We start from the raw sequence: 13,764 nt of genomic DNA, 5'->3' as shown, positions 1-13,764 counted from the left end.
TCTGAGGCAGAAGTAGTTCTGCCGGGGCTGAGTGTTGGTTGTCCTGCTTGCACATAATTTAAAGTTTATAGCGTTCTCTGTCTTCCAGTTATGCCACAGGCCCGGGCTTTCTGCAGCTTTATTTGTTCTTCCTGTTCATCTGCATTTTGGGGACTTGGGTGACCACCGTTATTCTCAGCTGCCGGGAAGTAATTTGGAAAATTCTTCACTTTTTAATGCTCCCTAAAGTAAGCCTTTCTGTAAAGGCTGTGTTCTTAATTTTTTGTAAGGCCGGTTTTTGTTTTTAATTCTTTTTTTCTTCATTTGGCTTTCTGTATATGAGACAGAGCGATGAAATAATGAGACTTGCTCAATGAGCAATCCATGAAAATGGGTCTTAATTGCTTCTAAAGTATTAAGTTTACCGAAAGCAAGGCCCGTCTCTATTCACTCCGTCTTCTAGATGTGTATGAAGAAAATATATTTGGTTTCATTCAGGAGAAAAAACGTCAAACGCCTTCAGGAAATTGGCACAGACTGTGTGTGAATAAATTGGGTTATAAAGAACAGGGGGTGTTGGGGTCTGGAATTAAATAGAGAATGTCTGCTCGACCTAAAGATATTGCAGACCTGGTCCAGACTGAAAGGCTGTAAAGTATTTAGACAGGCAGACCCTGGACCTGGATCGCCTGGGTTCAAATCCCAGACCTATCGCCATGTGTCATATGGTTTTATGACTTTAGATGAGTTAGCTTATCTCACAGGGTCTCAGTTTCTCATCTATAAAGCGCAGGTACCTCAAAGGGTGTTATAAAGTTTAAATAAATTAATATATATAAAATGGTCAGAACAGTAAAATAAAATAATAAAATAAAAATTAGACCAGTGCCTGATACAGATGTCAACCAGACGCGGCTGTCATTAACATTGCTGTGCCGATGACAGTGATGGTGGTGGTGGTGGTGATGCCACCACCTGTCACATCACAGAATCCAGGATCTTGTGTCCCAGGCCCTATTCTCTCCTGGAGCGCAGAAGTTTGGGGAGTATCTGGAGCAGGAAGGCAAGAGTAAATGAACAAATATTTACAAGGGCTTACTCTGCGGTAGGCACCGTGTTAGCTGCCATCACATGTGTATAAACTCAAGGTTTCCCGGATCGTCAGAGCTTTCCAGCAATCCCTCTCTGCTGTTTTACAGCTCCACCTCTTTCCTGAAGCCTCACACTCCATCTCCTCCACCCGGCTTCTCAGCAGATAGCTAAGATGGCCTGGGGTCAGAGAAGCTGTGTTCAAACTCAGAGGAACCACTTGGGAACTGTGTCCCTTCTGTTTTTCCTTGAGGGTAACGATGGTGCCTGCCTTGCAGGGCTGTTGGGATTAAAAGAAATAATGTATATAAACCCCAGTAATCAGTAGCCAACTATATAATCTCACTTCCTATTTTGCAGCAATATTAGAAGCCGTCAGACAGTAGCTCCCTCCCCAACCTGCTTCCCACCCACACCCTGTCCTTGTCTGCACCCACCGCCCCATCCCTCTCGCCTCAATAGAAGACTCTCCCCAGGCCCAAGGTTCTGCCTGAGTCTCTGGATCTTCTTTCCTCCTCCCTCCTTCATGAGCTTAGTCTGTTTTTAACTCTCTCCTCTGAACTGCCGACCTTCCCTTTCTATTAATTTCCCTCAGCCTATAAGGCCACGTTCAATAAACAGTTCTGTGGCACCTACGATGCACCAGGCATCATGTTAGGTGTTGTGGATAAAGATGAATTGAATGGTCATCGTCTCTCCGCTCAGGACATTTGGGTCCAGTGGTCCATGTGCTTCAGCTTCATGGGACCCTGGTTTTCCTTCCTAGTGACGTTTCTCCCTCTCCCCTTTGCAGCCTGGGTTCTCCAAGAAACAGACCTATCTGGGTGTCTGACATTTCTTGAAACTCTCCCCCTGGTTCCTGTGACACTCTCACCATCTGTCCAACTTCGGTTTTCTACTTTGCTGATGCCCCCTCAGTTTCCTTTGCAGGCATTTTGGTGGATCTGCCCTCCCAAAGCTTTCCTCCTCAGCTCTCCTCTCACTGTATACGAGTGGTTTTTAACCTGGGGAAGGGGGGCCTGACTCTGTGAACCTGCTGAGAATGACGGGCCCTCTCCCAAGCTGATTGCACACACCCAATATTCTGCATATCATTTCAGTGGATTCACAGACCCCACGAAGCCTGTCTCCACTCTCCCACCATCTCCTTACAACTCTGGTTCCTGGGGTTGACCTTGGCCACTGGTCTGGCAGGGTGACCAATCCCTCTGTTCAGGCTTGGTTAGTATTGACCCTGGGTCTGACAAGATTGGCTCAGGAGCTAGGGTGGGTCTCAGTTAGCTGAGGGGTGGTCATCAGTGTATCCAACAATGAAGAGTGGAGATGGGGAGCCACGGGGATGGAGGCAGGAAATGAGGCAGGACTGTGTTGCTGGATGACAGAGAACTACAGTCCAGGCCTAATGTCCAGTGGGGAGTCATGGAATCATTTCTTTCCAGTTGTCCAAGCCATGGACATGCCTTCAAGGAAGAAGGGATGTCCCATGAGGATATCAGGAAATAAAGGTTTTGCAGCAGAAGAGACTAAAGTTAGACATATGGCTGAACTTCCCTGGTGTGCATGAGATATGCCAGGTGAGAAGAGGAAGAACTTCTTGGGTTGTGGAGTAACAGAAGGGCTTACCTATCTCCTGTTCTGGTTACAGCAATCACCTGTGGACACCCAGGCAATCCTATCAACGGCCTCACTCAGGGCAACCAGTTTAACCTCAACGATGTGGTCAAGTTTGTCTGCAACCCTGGCTATGTGTCTGAGGGCGCGGCTGGGTCCCAGTGCCTGGCCAACGGGCAGTGGAGCGACACGCTGCCCACCTGCAGAAGTGAGTCACCCTCCTGCTCCCACTCTGCCCCTGGTACCTCTGCCATCTGTGGCTCAGTAACCCACGAGCAAAAGCCCTTGGATTCAGTCCTGCCGTTATTTTGACTCAGATAGGGAAGACTTGGGACATTTATTTATGAATGGGGACTTTCTCAACCCCTAGATACAGCCATGGAAAATTTCATCATTGGTTACATTAAAAAAAAAAGCAAACGAAGTTTCATCTGTCAATACAGACATAGAGAATAATCTTTTTGTTTACATTTCGTAAACCACTAATTCATCTCCTAGAGCCCCATTCTTGATGAAAGAAAGTAGAGGGGTTCAGATGAAAAGTAAAAAGCAAACAGTCTGGGGCTGGGTTGACACAGGGGAGGGAAAAGGGAAACCAAGGACTCAGGCAGCTTCTGCGTAGAGGATCTTCTGGCCCCACCTGGACTGTTTGGAAAGTCACCTCTGACGCTTTCCAAGGCTGCTGACAGCGGGAAAGGGCAAACGGAGCCGTCTGCCACTTACCAAGGGTGGCCAGGCCCCTCAGCAACATTTAGGCGGAGAGTCAGAGTGCTTTGAACACGAGAGCCCAGCCGCCCCCAACCTGGAGGCTGGCCAGTTCTTCACAGGGAGGAGGGCTGAGGCCCCCTGACCATGGCTCCCCTCGCAGCACTGGGGGTGCGTGGTGATCGGCTGTGCAACGTGACACAGCTCATTTGTAAGGGATATTAAAGGGCCAGTTTTCAAATGATTTTTTAAAAATAAATTAAGATACGCTCACAGCTAATCCTAAAATAGCATCCTTCTCTTAACGTTTCAAGATGCCATTTTGAGTGAGAGAAGTTTCCAGAGAACACAGAGGAAAATAGCCAAGACCTTGTTCTGTGCCTCCCTTCCACCATCTGTTCAGGTGGGAGAAGCTGAGGCCTGCCCCTTTGGGGTGTTTGTTACCCCACGTTCCCTCCTCCTCAGGACCTGTGCTTCATCCCCGCAAAGCAAGATGCAGATGCTCTTGTACCTTCAGCTACACCTGCCCCCTGCCCCCACCACCGGTCTCGAAACTGGGGGGCAAAACCCTTAGAGACCATGGGACCAGTCCCTTCTCTACCCTGATGGAGCCACCTGTCTAAAATGCAAACCTGATCCAGCCGCTCCTGGTTGAAGCCCCTTCCCAGGCTTCCCGCTGCCCTAGGAGAAAGCCCTCCCCTCTCTACCTGTTTGCAGGCCCGAGGGACGTGGCCCCGTCCTGCCCACCCTCATCTTCCCTCACTGCATCTGCCCCCAGCCTCGCTGAACCTCTTCCATCTCCCTACTTGTGCCCTGTGCCCCTGCACCCCCAGGACACTCCCAAACCGTTTCCTCAAACGAAGTCTTTCTTCTCTGTCCCCCTCACCAACCCCTCTTTGTCTGGGCGACTTGTACCCAGACCCCAAGAGCCAGCTGAAATATGGCTTCTCTTGGGGAGCCGTCCCTGCGCCACCCCCTGCTCTGGGGTCTACCCCCTGCTCTGATGATCTGCTTTGTGCTTCCAGAACATTCTCTGCTGCCCCTATCAGAGCACTTACCAAACAGGATAATCGCTCATTTGTTCTTCTCTCCAGACCAGCAGTTCTCAATTGGGGATGATTTTACCCATCCCCCTTCCCTGACAAGGGACAGGTGCTGGACACCTTTTGGGTTGTCACACTGGAGGGTTTCTATTGGCATCTGGCCGGTAGAGGCCAGGGATGCTGTTAAACATCTTACAATGGACAGGACCACCCCACGACAAAGAATCATCAGCCCAAAATGCCCAAGTGGAGAAACTCTAGACTGTAAATTCCGTGGTCTCCTTACTACCAGCAGCACAGTGCTTGGCACTCAGTCTACCACAGTAAATAGTGTGAGTGAATAAATGCCACTTACTTATTTTGTGATGCCAACCTCTCTGAGCCTCAGAGAGGCTTATCAGTGGTACAAATATCATATACCTTAAAAGCTTAGCAAAGATTTAAAATACCTACCCTGATGCCTCTGAGATTCAGGCAAGATAATGGCAGTGAAAGTGTTTTGAAAGCAGAAGTACACAACATGAGTTATAAATGATATTGTCATTATTCTAAAATTGCCCTCTGATTTTGAGTTAAGCTGCTTTGGAAACACTTTAACATTTAAAAGTCAAATTTATCCCCCAGGATATTAATCTCTCCCTGGAATACTCATAAAAGTGATTAAAACAGTTTCCAGAAGAGCACAACCCCTGTTCAAGTCAGCCCCGATGTGTGGGTTTTGCGATTGACGAGCTTTGCTGCAAGAGTCACACTGGGCTGGGATCAGGCACACAGATCAGGCAGCCATGCCCTCGGGGGACTCGGGGACTCAAACAAATCGCCGTCTAGGCTGGTACAGTCTGCAGGAGACCTCTGTGCATGGGAGCACGGAGAGGGGAGGTTAACCAGCCTGAGAGGAGGTGGGAAGGCTTCTCAGTGAGCTGATACCGAGCTGGACATGCAAGAATGAGTCCCTTAACTGGTGATCAAGGTGCGAGAAGTACCAGCCTGAGGACCAGCTCACCCTCCCAGGCCGGATCTGCTTCATGTTGCCTATTTCAGCCTAGAAATTTTGCTATGCTGGGATCATGTGCCTGTTTGGGTTTCCGAATTCTCATTTAAAAGCAGATGAATATGCAATTAGCCTGCATCTAATTGTCCCATTCCATTGCAGTCATCAACTGTACAGACCCTGGGCACCAAGAACACAGCGTTCGTCAAGTCCATGCCAGCGGCCTGCACAGGTTCAGCTATGGCACCACGGTGTCTTACCAATGCAACCATGGCTTCTACCTCCTGGGCACCCCGGTGCTCAGCTGCCAGGGAGATGGCACATGGGACCGCCCCCGTCCCCAGTGTCTCTGTAAGTAGGTGTCGTCTACTCCAAACGATCACCTATGCAGGATGGGTCATGTCAAAGAACTGTACTCCCCTCTGTGTGCATGTGCGTGCATGTGTCTGTGTGTCTGTGTGTTACTTCACAGTGATGGTCACTCTGGCTGAATGTCAGAGCCCGTCTTGGGCCCCTGTTGGGTAGGTTCCCTCACCCCTTCACATGCTCTCTTTCTCCCTGGCTGGAGGCCTGTTCCCCCTCTAGGGCTGCCGCCGGCCTCTGCAGCCTTCAGGGTTCTCTCCTCGAGACTTGGCCGCCTGGTGGAACACTGCCTCCGTTTCACCCCTTCCTGGCTTTTCCCAGAAGACAACACGGTCCTTTCTTTGAAGGGCTAAAGCAGAAATGCCACGGACTCTTCAGGCAGGCAGACCTGGACTTGAATTAATAACCAGCTTCTTTTGGAAGATTTAATCCATTTGCAGTTTTTCTTCTATTAGTGAAATATAATTCACACACCATAAAACTTACTCTTTCAAAGACTATAACTGAGTGATTTTAATATATTCACAAAGTTTTGCAATTCTCACCATGATCTAATTCCAGAACATTTTCATTACATCAAAAGGAAACCCTTTAGCAGTCACTTCCCAGTCTCCACCACTGCCCTCTCCGCTGGTATCATTAATCTGCTTTCTGTCTGTGAATTTGCCTATTCTGGACATTTTATGTAAATGGAATTGTATATATGGCCTTCTGAGACTGGCTTCTTTTACTTAGCATAAGGTTTTCAAAGTTCACTCATGCTATAGCATTTATCAAATACTTCATTCCTTTTTATGGCCAAATCCTATTCTGTTGTGTAGATGTATCACATTTTCTTTATCCATTCCTCAGCTGATAGACATAGGAGCTGTTTCCACTTTCTTGGCTGTTATGAATAATGCTGCTATGAGCATTTATGTTCAAGTTTTTGTGTGAACATATGTTGTCAGTTCTCTTGGATATATACCTAGGAGTAGAAATGCTGGGTCATATGGTAACTGTATTTTTAATATTTTGAAGAGAACTGTTTTCCAATGAGTGTCTGCACCATTTTACGTCGCTCCCAGCAGCGTATGAGGGTTCCAGTTTCTCCACGTTACTTGTCCATGGTTCATCTTTTTCATTATAGCCATCCTAATGGGGCTGGGTGGTATCTCATTGTGGTTTTGACTTCCATTTCCCTGATGACTTGTGTTGTTGTGCATCGTCTTATGTGCTTATTGACCACTAGTATCTCGTCTTTAGAGGAATGTCTATTCAAGTTCTTTGCCCATTTTTTAATTGAGTTGTTTATATTGTTGAGTTTTAACAGTTCTTTATATATTCTGGATACTATACTCATACTAGATACATAATTTGCAAACATTTTTCTTCCATTTGTGGATTATCTTTTCACTTTCTGAATAATGTCCTTTATTGACTCTCTCTTGTTGCTTGTGCTTTTGGTGGAGTGTTTAAGAAACCATTGCCTAATCTAGCGATTTTCAAGCTTTTTCACCTCATGGCACACACAAGCTAATTACTAAAATTCTTTGGCACACCAAAAAATATATTTTTTGCCGATCTGACCAAAAAGAACTATAATTTTGATTCACTCACACCAGGCTTCTGTTGTTGTGCTGGCTGTTGTCTGTTTATTTATTTGACAATCTGAGGGAAAGGGGGTCAGTGCCCCTGACTAAATAGTCGGGTTATTGCATGTTCTAAAAATTCTTGCAGCGCCCCGGCTGCAAATCACCGGCCTAATGCAGTGTCACCAAGGTCATGTCACCTGTGACTAGGCATAGTTTTCCTTACTCCTTTCCGGACAGGGTGCCTGTTACATCTTTTTCTAGCTCACTACCCGGCTCAAGCTCCCAGCCAGTGTTGAATAGAGGTGGGAAGGGCAGGCACCCTCGTCGTGTTCCTGGTCAGAGGGGAAGCTTTCCGTCTGTAGCGATTAGCTGTGGGGTTTCGTGGATTCCCTTGATCAGACTGAAGACATTCCCTTCTATTCCGAGCCTATTAAACATTTTTATCACGAAAGGGTGTTGGATTTTTGTCAGATGATTTTTCTGAATCTATTGGGATGATCATGTGGGGGTTTTTTCCCCTCATTCCATTAATATGGTGTATTACACTGATTAATTTTCATATGTTGAACCACTCTTGTGTTCCTGGAACAAATCAGACTTGGTCACGGTGTATAATCCTTTTATTATGCTGCTGGATTTGGTTTGCTAGTATTTTATTGAGGATTTTTACAACTATGTTCATAAAGGATATTGGTCTGTAGTTTTTCTTCCTTATGATGTCTTTGTCTGGCTTTGGTATCAGGGTAATATGGACCTCACAGAATGAGTTGGAAAGAGTCCTCTGTGCTAGTTTTAAGAGTACTTTGAGAAAAATTGGTGTTAATTCTTCTGTAAAACCTTGATAGAATTCAGAAGTGAAGTTAACTGGCCCTGGGCTTTCTTTGATAAAAAATTTTTATTTATTTTTATTTTTTTTAATCTTCACCCGAGGATATTTTTTCCATTGCTTTTCAGAGAGTGAATGAGAAAGAGAGAGAAACATCGATGTGAGGGAAACACATGGATTGGTTGCCTCCCGCACAAACCCCGACTGAGCCTGCAACCGAGGTGCATGCCCTTGGCTGGAATTGAACCCAGGACCCTTCAGTCTACAGGCCAGCGCTCTAACCACTCAACCAAACTGGCAAGAGCAAAGTTTTTGATTATAGATTGAGGAAGTGATAAAATCTTACGGCCAGAGCTCAGAATTCCCAAAACCTCGTGCCACCGCATTCTGTGGAAAGCAAATCATAAGACCAAGCCAGGTTCGAGGGGAGGGGAAATGACGGAGCCCACCCTTAGGGCGGGGAGCGCGGCACGGGCGCAGGGGCGGGAGCAATTGCGGCGGGCGTCTTTGCAGGCGGTGCACCACGCCGGCCCTTTGGAGACCGCAGCTCACAATCCCTCACCGTCGAGACCTCCAAAGTCATGTTCACTTTGTGTTAGTTATCTCTTATGTAACACATCACCCCAAAGTGTAGTAGCTTAGAGTAACCACATTTTATTGCTTACAGTTGGCAGGGTTTGGTGAAGACAGTGCATCTCTGCTTCACTTGTTATTGGCTGTTGTGACTTGATGGGGACTAGAAGATCCAAGGTGTCTCACTCACATGTCAGGGAACCTGGTGCCGGCTGTCAGCCAGGGCATTGTGGTGTTTTCCAGATGGTCCTTGCCTCCACGTGACTTCTTACCATGCAGTAGTCTAGGCCAGACTTCCTCACATGGTGGCGATAGGATTCCAAGAAAATGAAGGCAGAAGCTGCCAGGCCTCTCAGGCCACAGCCAGTCAAATGTCATTTTCACCACATTCCAGTGGTCAAAGCAAGCGGCAAGGCCAGTTCAGATTCAAAGGGGAGGGGAAGAAAGCTCCACGCTCACATGTTTGCTCTTCCCCACAGTGGTGTCCTGTGGCCATCCGGGCTCCCCGCCCCATTCCCACATGTCCGGGGACAACTATACTGTGGGCGCGGTTGTGCGTTACAGTTGCACTGGCAAGCGGACTCTGGTGGGAAACGCCACCCGCATGTGTGGGCTGGACGGACACTGGACAGGCTCCCTGCCCCACTGCTCAGGTATGGGGCTGGCGTGGGGGAGAGGGGTCCGAGGGAACGCTTGGCTAATGGGAGGTGGACGAGTCCCAAGGGGTGACTGTGCTAGGAGGACGGGAGGAAGGCAGACCTTTCAGACCCTCATCTCGTCCCTAACAGGCAGAGAGAGCAGAGCTATCAGAGGTCCCATCTGGACCTCAGCCCGTGGTGGTCTGAGCCCGCTTCATCCCCTTAGCTCTGGGCAAGTTCACACAGCCAAGAGATTGCAAACTAGATAGGATACAGCTGTTCTCACAGTGTGAGATTCCCAGGTGATCCTTTCTCCCAAAATTTAGGGCACTTCCAGAATATCAAACCATATATTAGGTAGGTCTCCCCAGAAAGGAGAAATTTGCAAAGCACTAGCCACTGTTTCAAAGGGCCCTCTTTTTTTAAGTGTTTGATTTGAAGATTGAATGAATCCCCCTTCCTTGGTCGGGAACAGAGTGGGGAACATGCTATTCTCATAATTCCAGGATTGAGAGAAAGAGACGAAAATGGCCAGTGGTGGGTTTTACATGATTTAAACATTTCTTTACTCTCACAAACTAAATGCGGTCACTCAGACATTGCCATTTGATGCCCACACATGTGGCTTCATGAGGCGGAACACTTCGCATCAGCTGGAAACTTGGTCTTTCATGCAGTTGCCACTTATTCCTTAATCTTCCCCTGCCTTTCTCATGCGACCCATGGCCTGTCCCGACCCAGTGATGTGTCTCACACATCTCCATACTGTGAAAGGTGTTGGTTGGGCGGGTTTGTACAATATCAGAACCCAGATAAATGCAGAAATGTAGCCGGAGGAAGGGAGCAAAGCAAGAGATGAGATGAGAGGGTCTCAGCCGTTGAATCCAGAGCTCACCTGTACCGTGTAATTTGTGAAGAGGGAATCCTCAGTTAAAGGGTCAGGATTCAGGCTGAGCTGTTGAGGAGATGAAGCTGTGCTGAGGAGCTTGGGCTTTATCCTACAGGCAGTGGGAAGCCAGCAAAGATGTTTCAGCAGAACAGAGACAAGATCCGATGACTGGCGGTTGCCCGTTGTTCGGGTCCGAGGATGAATGGAAGACGCAGGAGAGGGAGGGTTGCAGAGGAAGGGACATTAGTTAGCAGGTTCTTGCAATAGTTCAGGCAAGAGGATGCTGAGCATCGGGACTAAGCTGGCGGGACTAGGAACGGGAAGGATACTCTGGAATCAGCAGATACTGGGGGAAAAGAGGGAAAGGGGAGTGGGAGGAGATGCAGCCAGCTGGGACCACTGACGTCCACGCTGGCGCAGGCGAGGAGGCAGAGAGCCTTCCTTCCGCCTGCCGTCTTCCCTTGCTGGGTGGTCCCCAGGGACTCACCCGTGACCTCAGACCTTTCTGCTCTTTGACTGCTGAGTAGTAAGGCAGGAGCCTGTTTGGGTAACGGGTTAGACACAGTCAGTTTTCACCCCCTCATGCGTGGGGCCCACTGCCTCCTCTTACCAGCGGCCCGGTGTCTCTCTCTCCTAGTCCCCCACTCCCTTTCCTTCCATGCTAAAAACAACGGCGCTTGTTTGGTTCTGGTCCTTAGGCACCAGCACGGGCATTTGCGGTGACCCTGGGATCCCGGTGCACGGCATCCGTTTGGGGGATAGCTTCACCCCCGGGAGTCTGATGCGCTTCAGCTGTGAGGCTGGCCACGCGCTGCGGGGGTCGTCAGAGCGCACCTGCCAAGCCAACGGCTCGTGGAGCGGCGCGCAACCCGAGTGCGGAGGTAACGTGTGTGGCCTTCTGCTCTCCCCTCGGCCCCCCCGCCGCCTGCCTGCTCGCAGATAAAACCCTGGGCCTCGTGGAGGGTGGATGTCAACAGATAGTTCACGTTCATCTTCGTGAGTGATCGAAAGACAAACTTATTTCCCACCCTCACCTGAGAAGGGAGGAAAGCGGGATAAACCAAGCTTAGCCCATTTATTCATTTATTTCCCATATAATTTCATTCAACAACTATGTGTCAGATACTGTCGTATGTGCTGGGGACACAGCGGTGACCAGAACGGACACACAGTCCCTCTGGGAGCTTCCAGGTGAAGGGAAGAGACCATGACAAAAGAATCTCTAAGTATCAAAATCAAAATGGAAACTAATGAATTTAACTACATGTCAAGTTGATGATTTAATAACCCAGAGAATTACTTCAACCTACTTGAAAGAAAAGAAATCTGACTATATGTATACCCTAAGGACAAAGAGAACTGCAAGGAAGCCTTAAACTGTTTTTAGCAATACTGTTAAGTAATAATATTGGTATTACTACTCTGAAACTATTGCATACATAATACCATAATATATATGGATAAAGCAAATTAAAATTATTTATTGTCATTAAGAACCAAAATTTTCAGCATAAAAGAGAGATAATATAAAAATTTTTAAGTTAAGGAAAAACTCTGAATCCTAAACGTGGATTGGTAATATCAGTATAAGCTCATAGTGTATTTTCAGTTTGGAAAGTTATTTTCCCAGCTCTGTCCACTCTAAAAGTCTAGAACCAATGAGCACCCTTGACCCCGAGACCATGATTTCTAAATCCATTCTCCACTGAACATAACCGGAGCTCTCTGGAGAAATAGCTGTTTCCAGGACGGGGTAGGAGACAGAAAGGTGAACTGGGAGCACCTTGTTAGTGCAGCAGGGAAGGTACCACAGACAAGTGGAGTCAAGAAAAGACTCCCACTGGCCAAAGCTGGGATAACTTGAGCAACAATAAGAATAATAGTGACATAGTAAATAAATCCATGAGTGCAAATGACTGTCAGTCACCTTTGGAGCTTGGTAGGGAACCAACTTATTGTTCTGATGTCTGATGAAAAAAATAATCAGGCATTATCCAGCCTTCCTGTATGAATTGTATTTCAGAGTAAGCAAATATTTGATGACGGGCATGTTCTTTATTTATTAAAGAAGTCTAGCGAATGCAGAGAGAATTATAGAGTTAAAATATCTCTCTTTTTTGTCCCCTAATAAAATAGGGAATCTAGTCAACAGTCATCAATTGCTACTAAAACCATTGAGGGATGAACGAATGGGAACTTTTCGTGCCAGAACCCATTCATCAGCCTCGACATCAGGAACAAGGAAACAGCCAGACATTCTGTGCCTCCTGATGTGACACAATGGAAAAGGCACAAAACCCCCTATGAGGTGCCCTGGTTACTGTAACAGATAAATCACAGGAGAGGGACCAGTCATCTCTGGATCCCAGCAGTCTTAGAGACACACCAGCCAAATGGCGTATGTGAACCTCGTTTGGATCACAATTCAAACAAATGAACTGGAAAAAAATATGAGACAATTAAGGAAAATTAAGCATGGATTAGGTATTGGGAGATATTAAGGAATTGTTTAATTTTTTTTAGTTATGTTTTTATTGATTTCAGAGAGAGGAAGTGAGAGGGAGAGAGAGCGCACCCCCTACTGGGGATTGAGCCCTCAACCAGGGCATGTACCCTGACCTCGGTGCATGGGACAATGCTCAACCACTGAGCCACACTGGCCAGGCAGGAATCGTTTCAATTTTTAGATGTGATAATAATAATAGATATAGTCCTTATGTTTTAGAAATTAGAGAAAAACCATACAGGTCTCTCCTTCCCTTCGGAGAGTGAGGCGATCAGACGTGACAGCGTGTGAGAGGCGTTTCCATCCACAGGGTCCCTGTGTAGCACACAGATCCCACTCTGGGCAATTCTCGGTCCCCTAAGGGACCCCTGCCCTTGTCTGGTGAGTAATGTGCTCTTTTGGTCTTTTGGCTTCCTAGTGATCTCTTGTGGGAACCCCGGGACACCAAGCAATGCCCGAGTCGTGTTCAGTGACGGCCTGGTTTTCTCCAGCTCCATCGTCTATGAGTGTCGGGAAGGCTACTACGCCACAGGCCTGCTCAGCCGGCACTGCTCGGTCAATGGCACCTGGACAGGCAGTGACCCAGAGTGCCTAGGTGAGAACCCAGGTCCCCTGGGCTCCGTGGCAAACGGTGGCCAAGAGGAGTGGGCTCCTCCGTGTCAGAGTCGAAGGCTGTCTGTGGGAGACTGGGAAGGCTGGCTGCAGTGGTGGGACTTGCCCAGAATGAGACTCAGACAGATAGTGTCTGTTTATTGAGCACTACTGTGTGGCAGCCACTGAGCTAAGTGCTTTACTTGATATGCATTATGCCATTGGATGCTCACCACAGCCCACGAAGTAGCTACTACCAGCCCCACTTTACCTCGGAGAGGACGAGGCTCAGAGAGGGTGAGACGTGGATTTGCTGTTCCTCGGGCTCTGGCCAATTCCTCAGGCTTTCTTTTTCTCTTGTAGAACAAACCCCCAGTGCCCAGCCT

General features: G+C 47.8%; 1 protein-coding gene across 2 annotated transcripts in view; it reads left to right on the top strand.

The window, feature by feature from the left end:
• Positions 1-13,764, top strand: part of CSMD2 (CUB and Sushi multiple domains 2) — a 483,560-nt gene that overhangs the window by 455,115 nt on the left and 14,681 nt on the right. For both annotated transcript variants that reach the window (XM_087820831.1, XM_087820830.1), the window contains exons 54-58: positions 2,714-2,887; positions 5,581-5,769; positions 9,234-9,407; positions 10,980-11,162; positions 13,206-13,382. In XM_087820831.1, coding sequence (XP_087676957.1) covers positions 2,714-2,887; positions 5,581-5,769; positions 9,234-9,407; positions 10,980-11,162; positions 13,206-13,382 — 897 coding nt within the window. The remainder of the gene's footprint in view (positions 1-2,713; positions 2,888-5,580; positions 5,770-9,233; positions 9,408-10,979; positions 11,163-13,205; positions 13,383-13,764) is intronic.

Source organism: Miniopterus natalensis, chromosome 9 (assembly GCF_054644295.1).
Source record: "Miniopterus natalensis isolate mMinNat1 chromosome 9, mMinNat1.hap1, whole genome shotgun sequence".
In the NCBI taxonomy this organism is placed as follows: Eukaryota; Metazoa; Chordata; class Mammalia; order Chiroptera; family Miniopteridae; genus Miniopterus; species Miniopterus natalensis.
The sequence above is the reverse complement of the archived record's forward strand: the minus strand, read 5'-3'. Positions and strand labels throughout refer to the sequence as shown.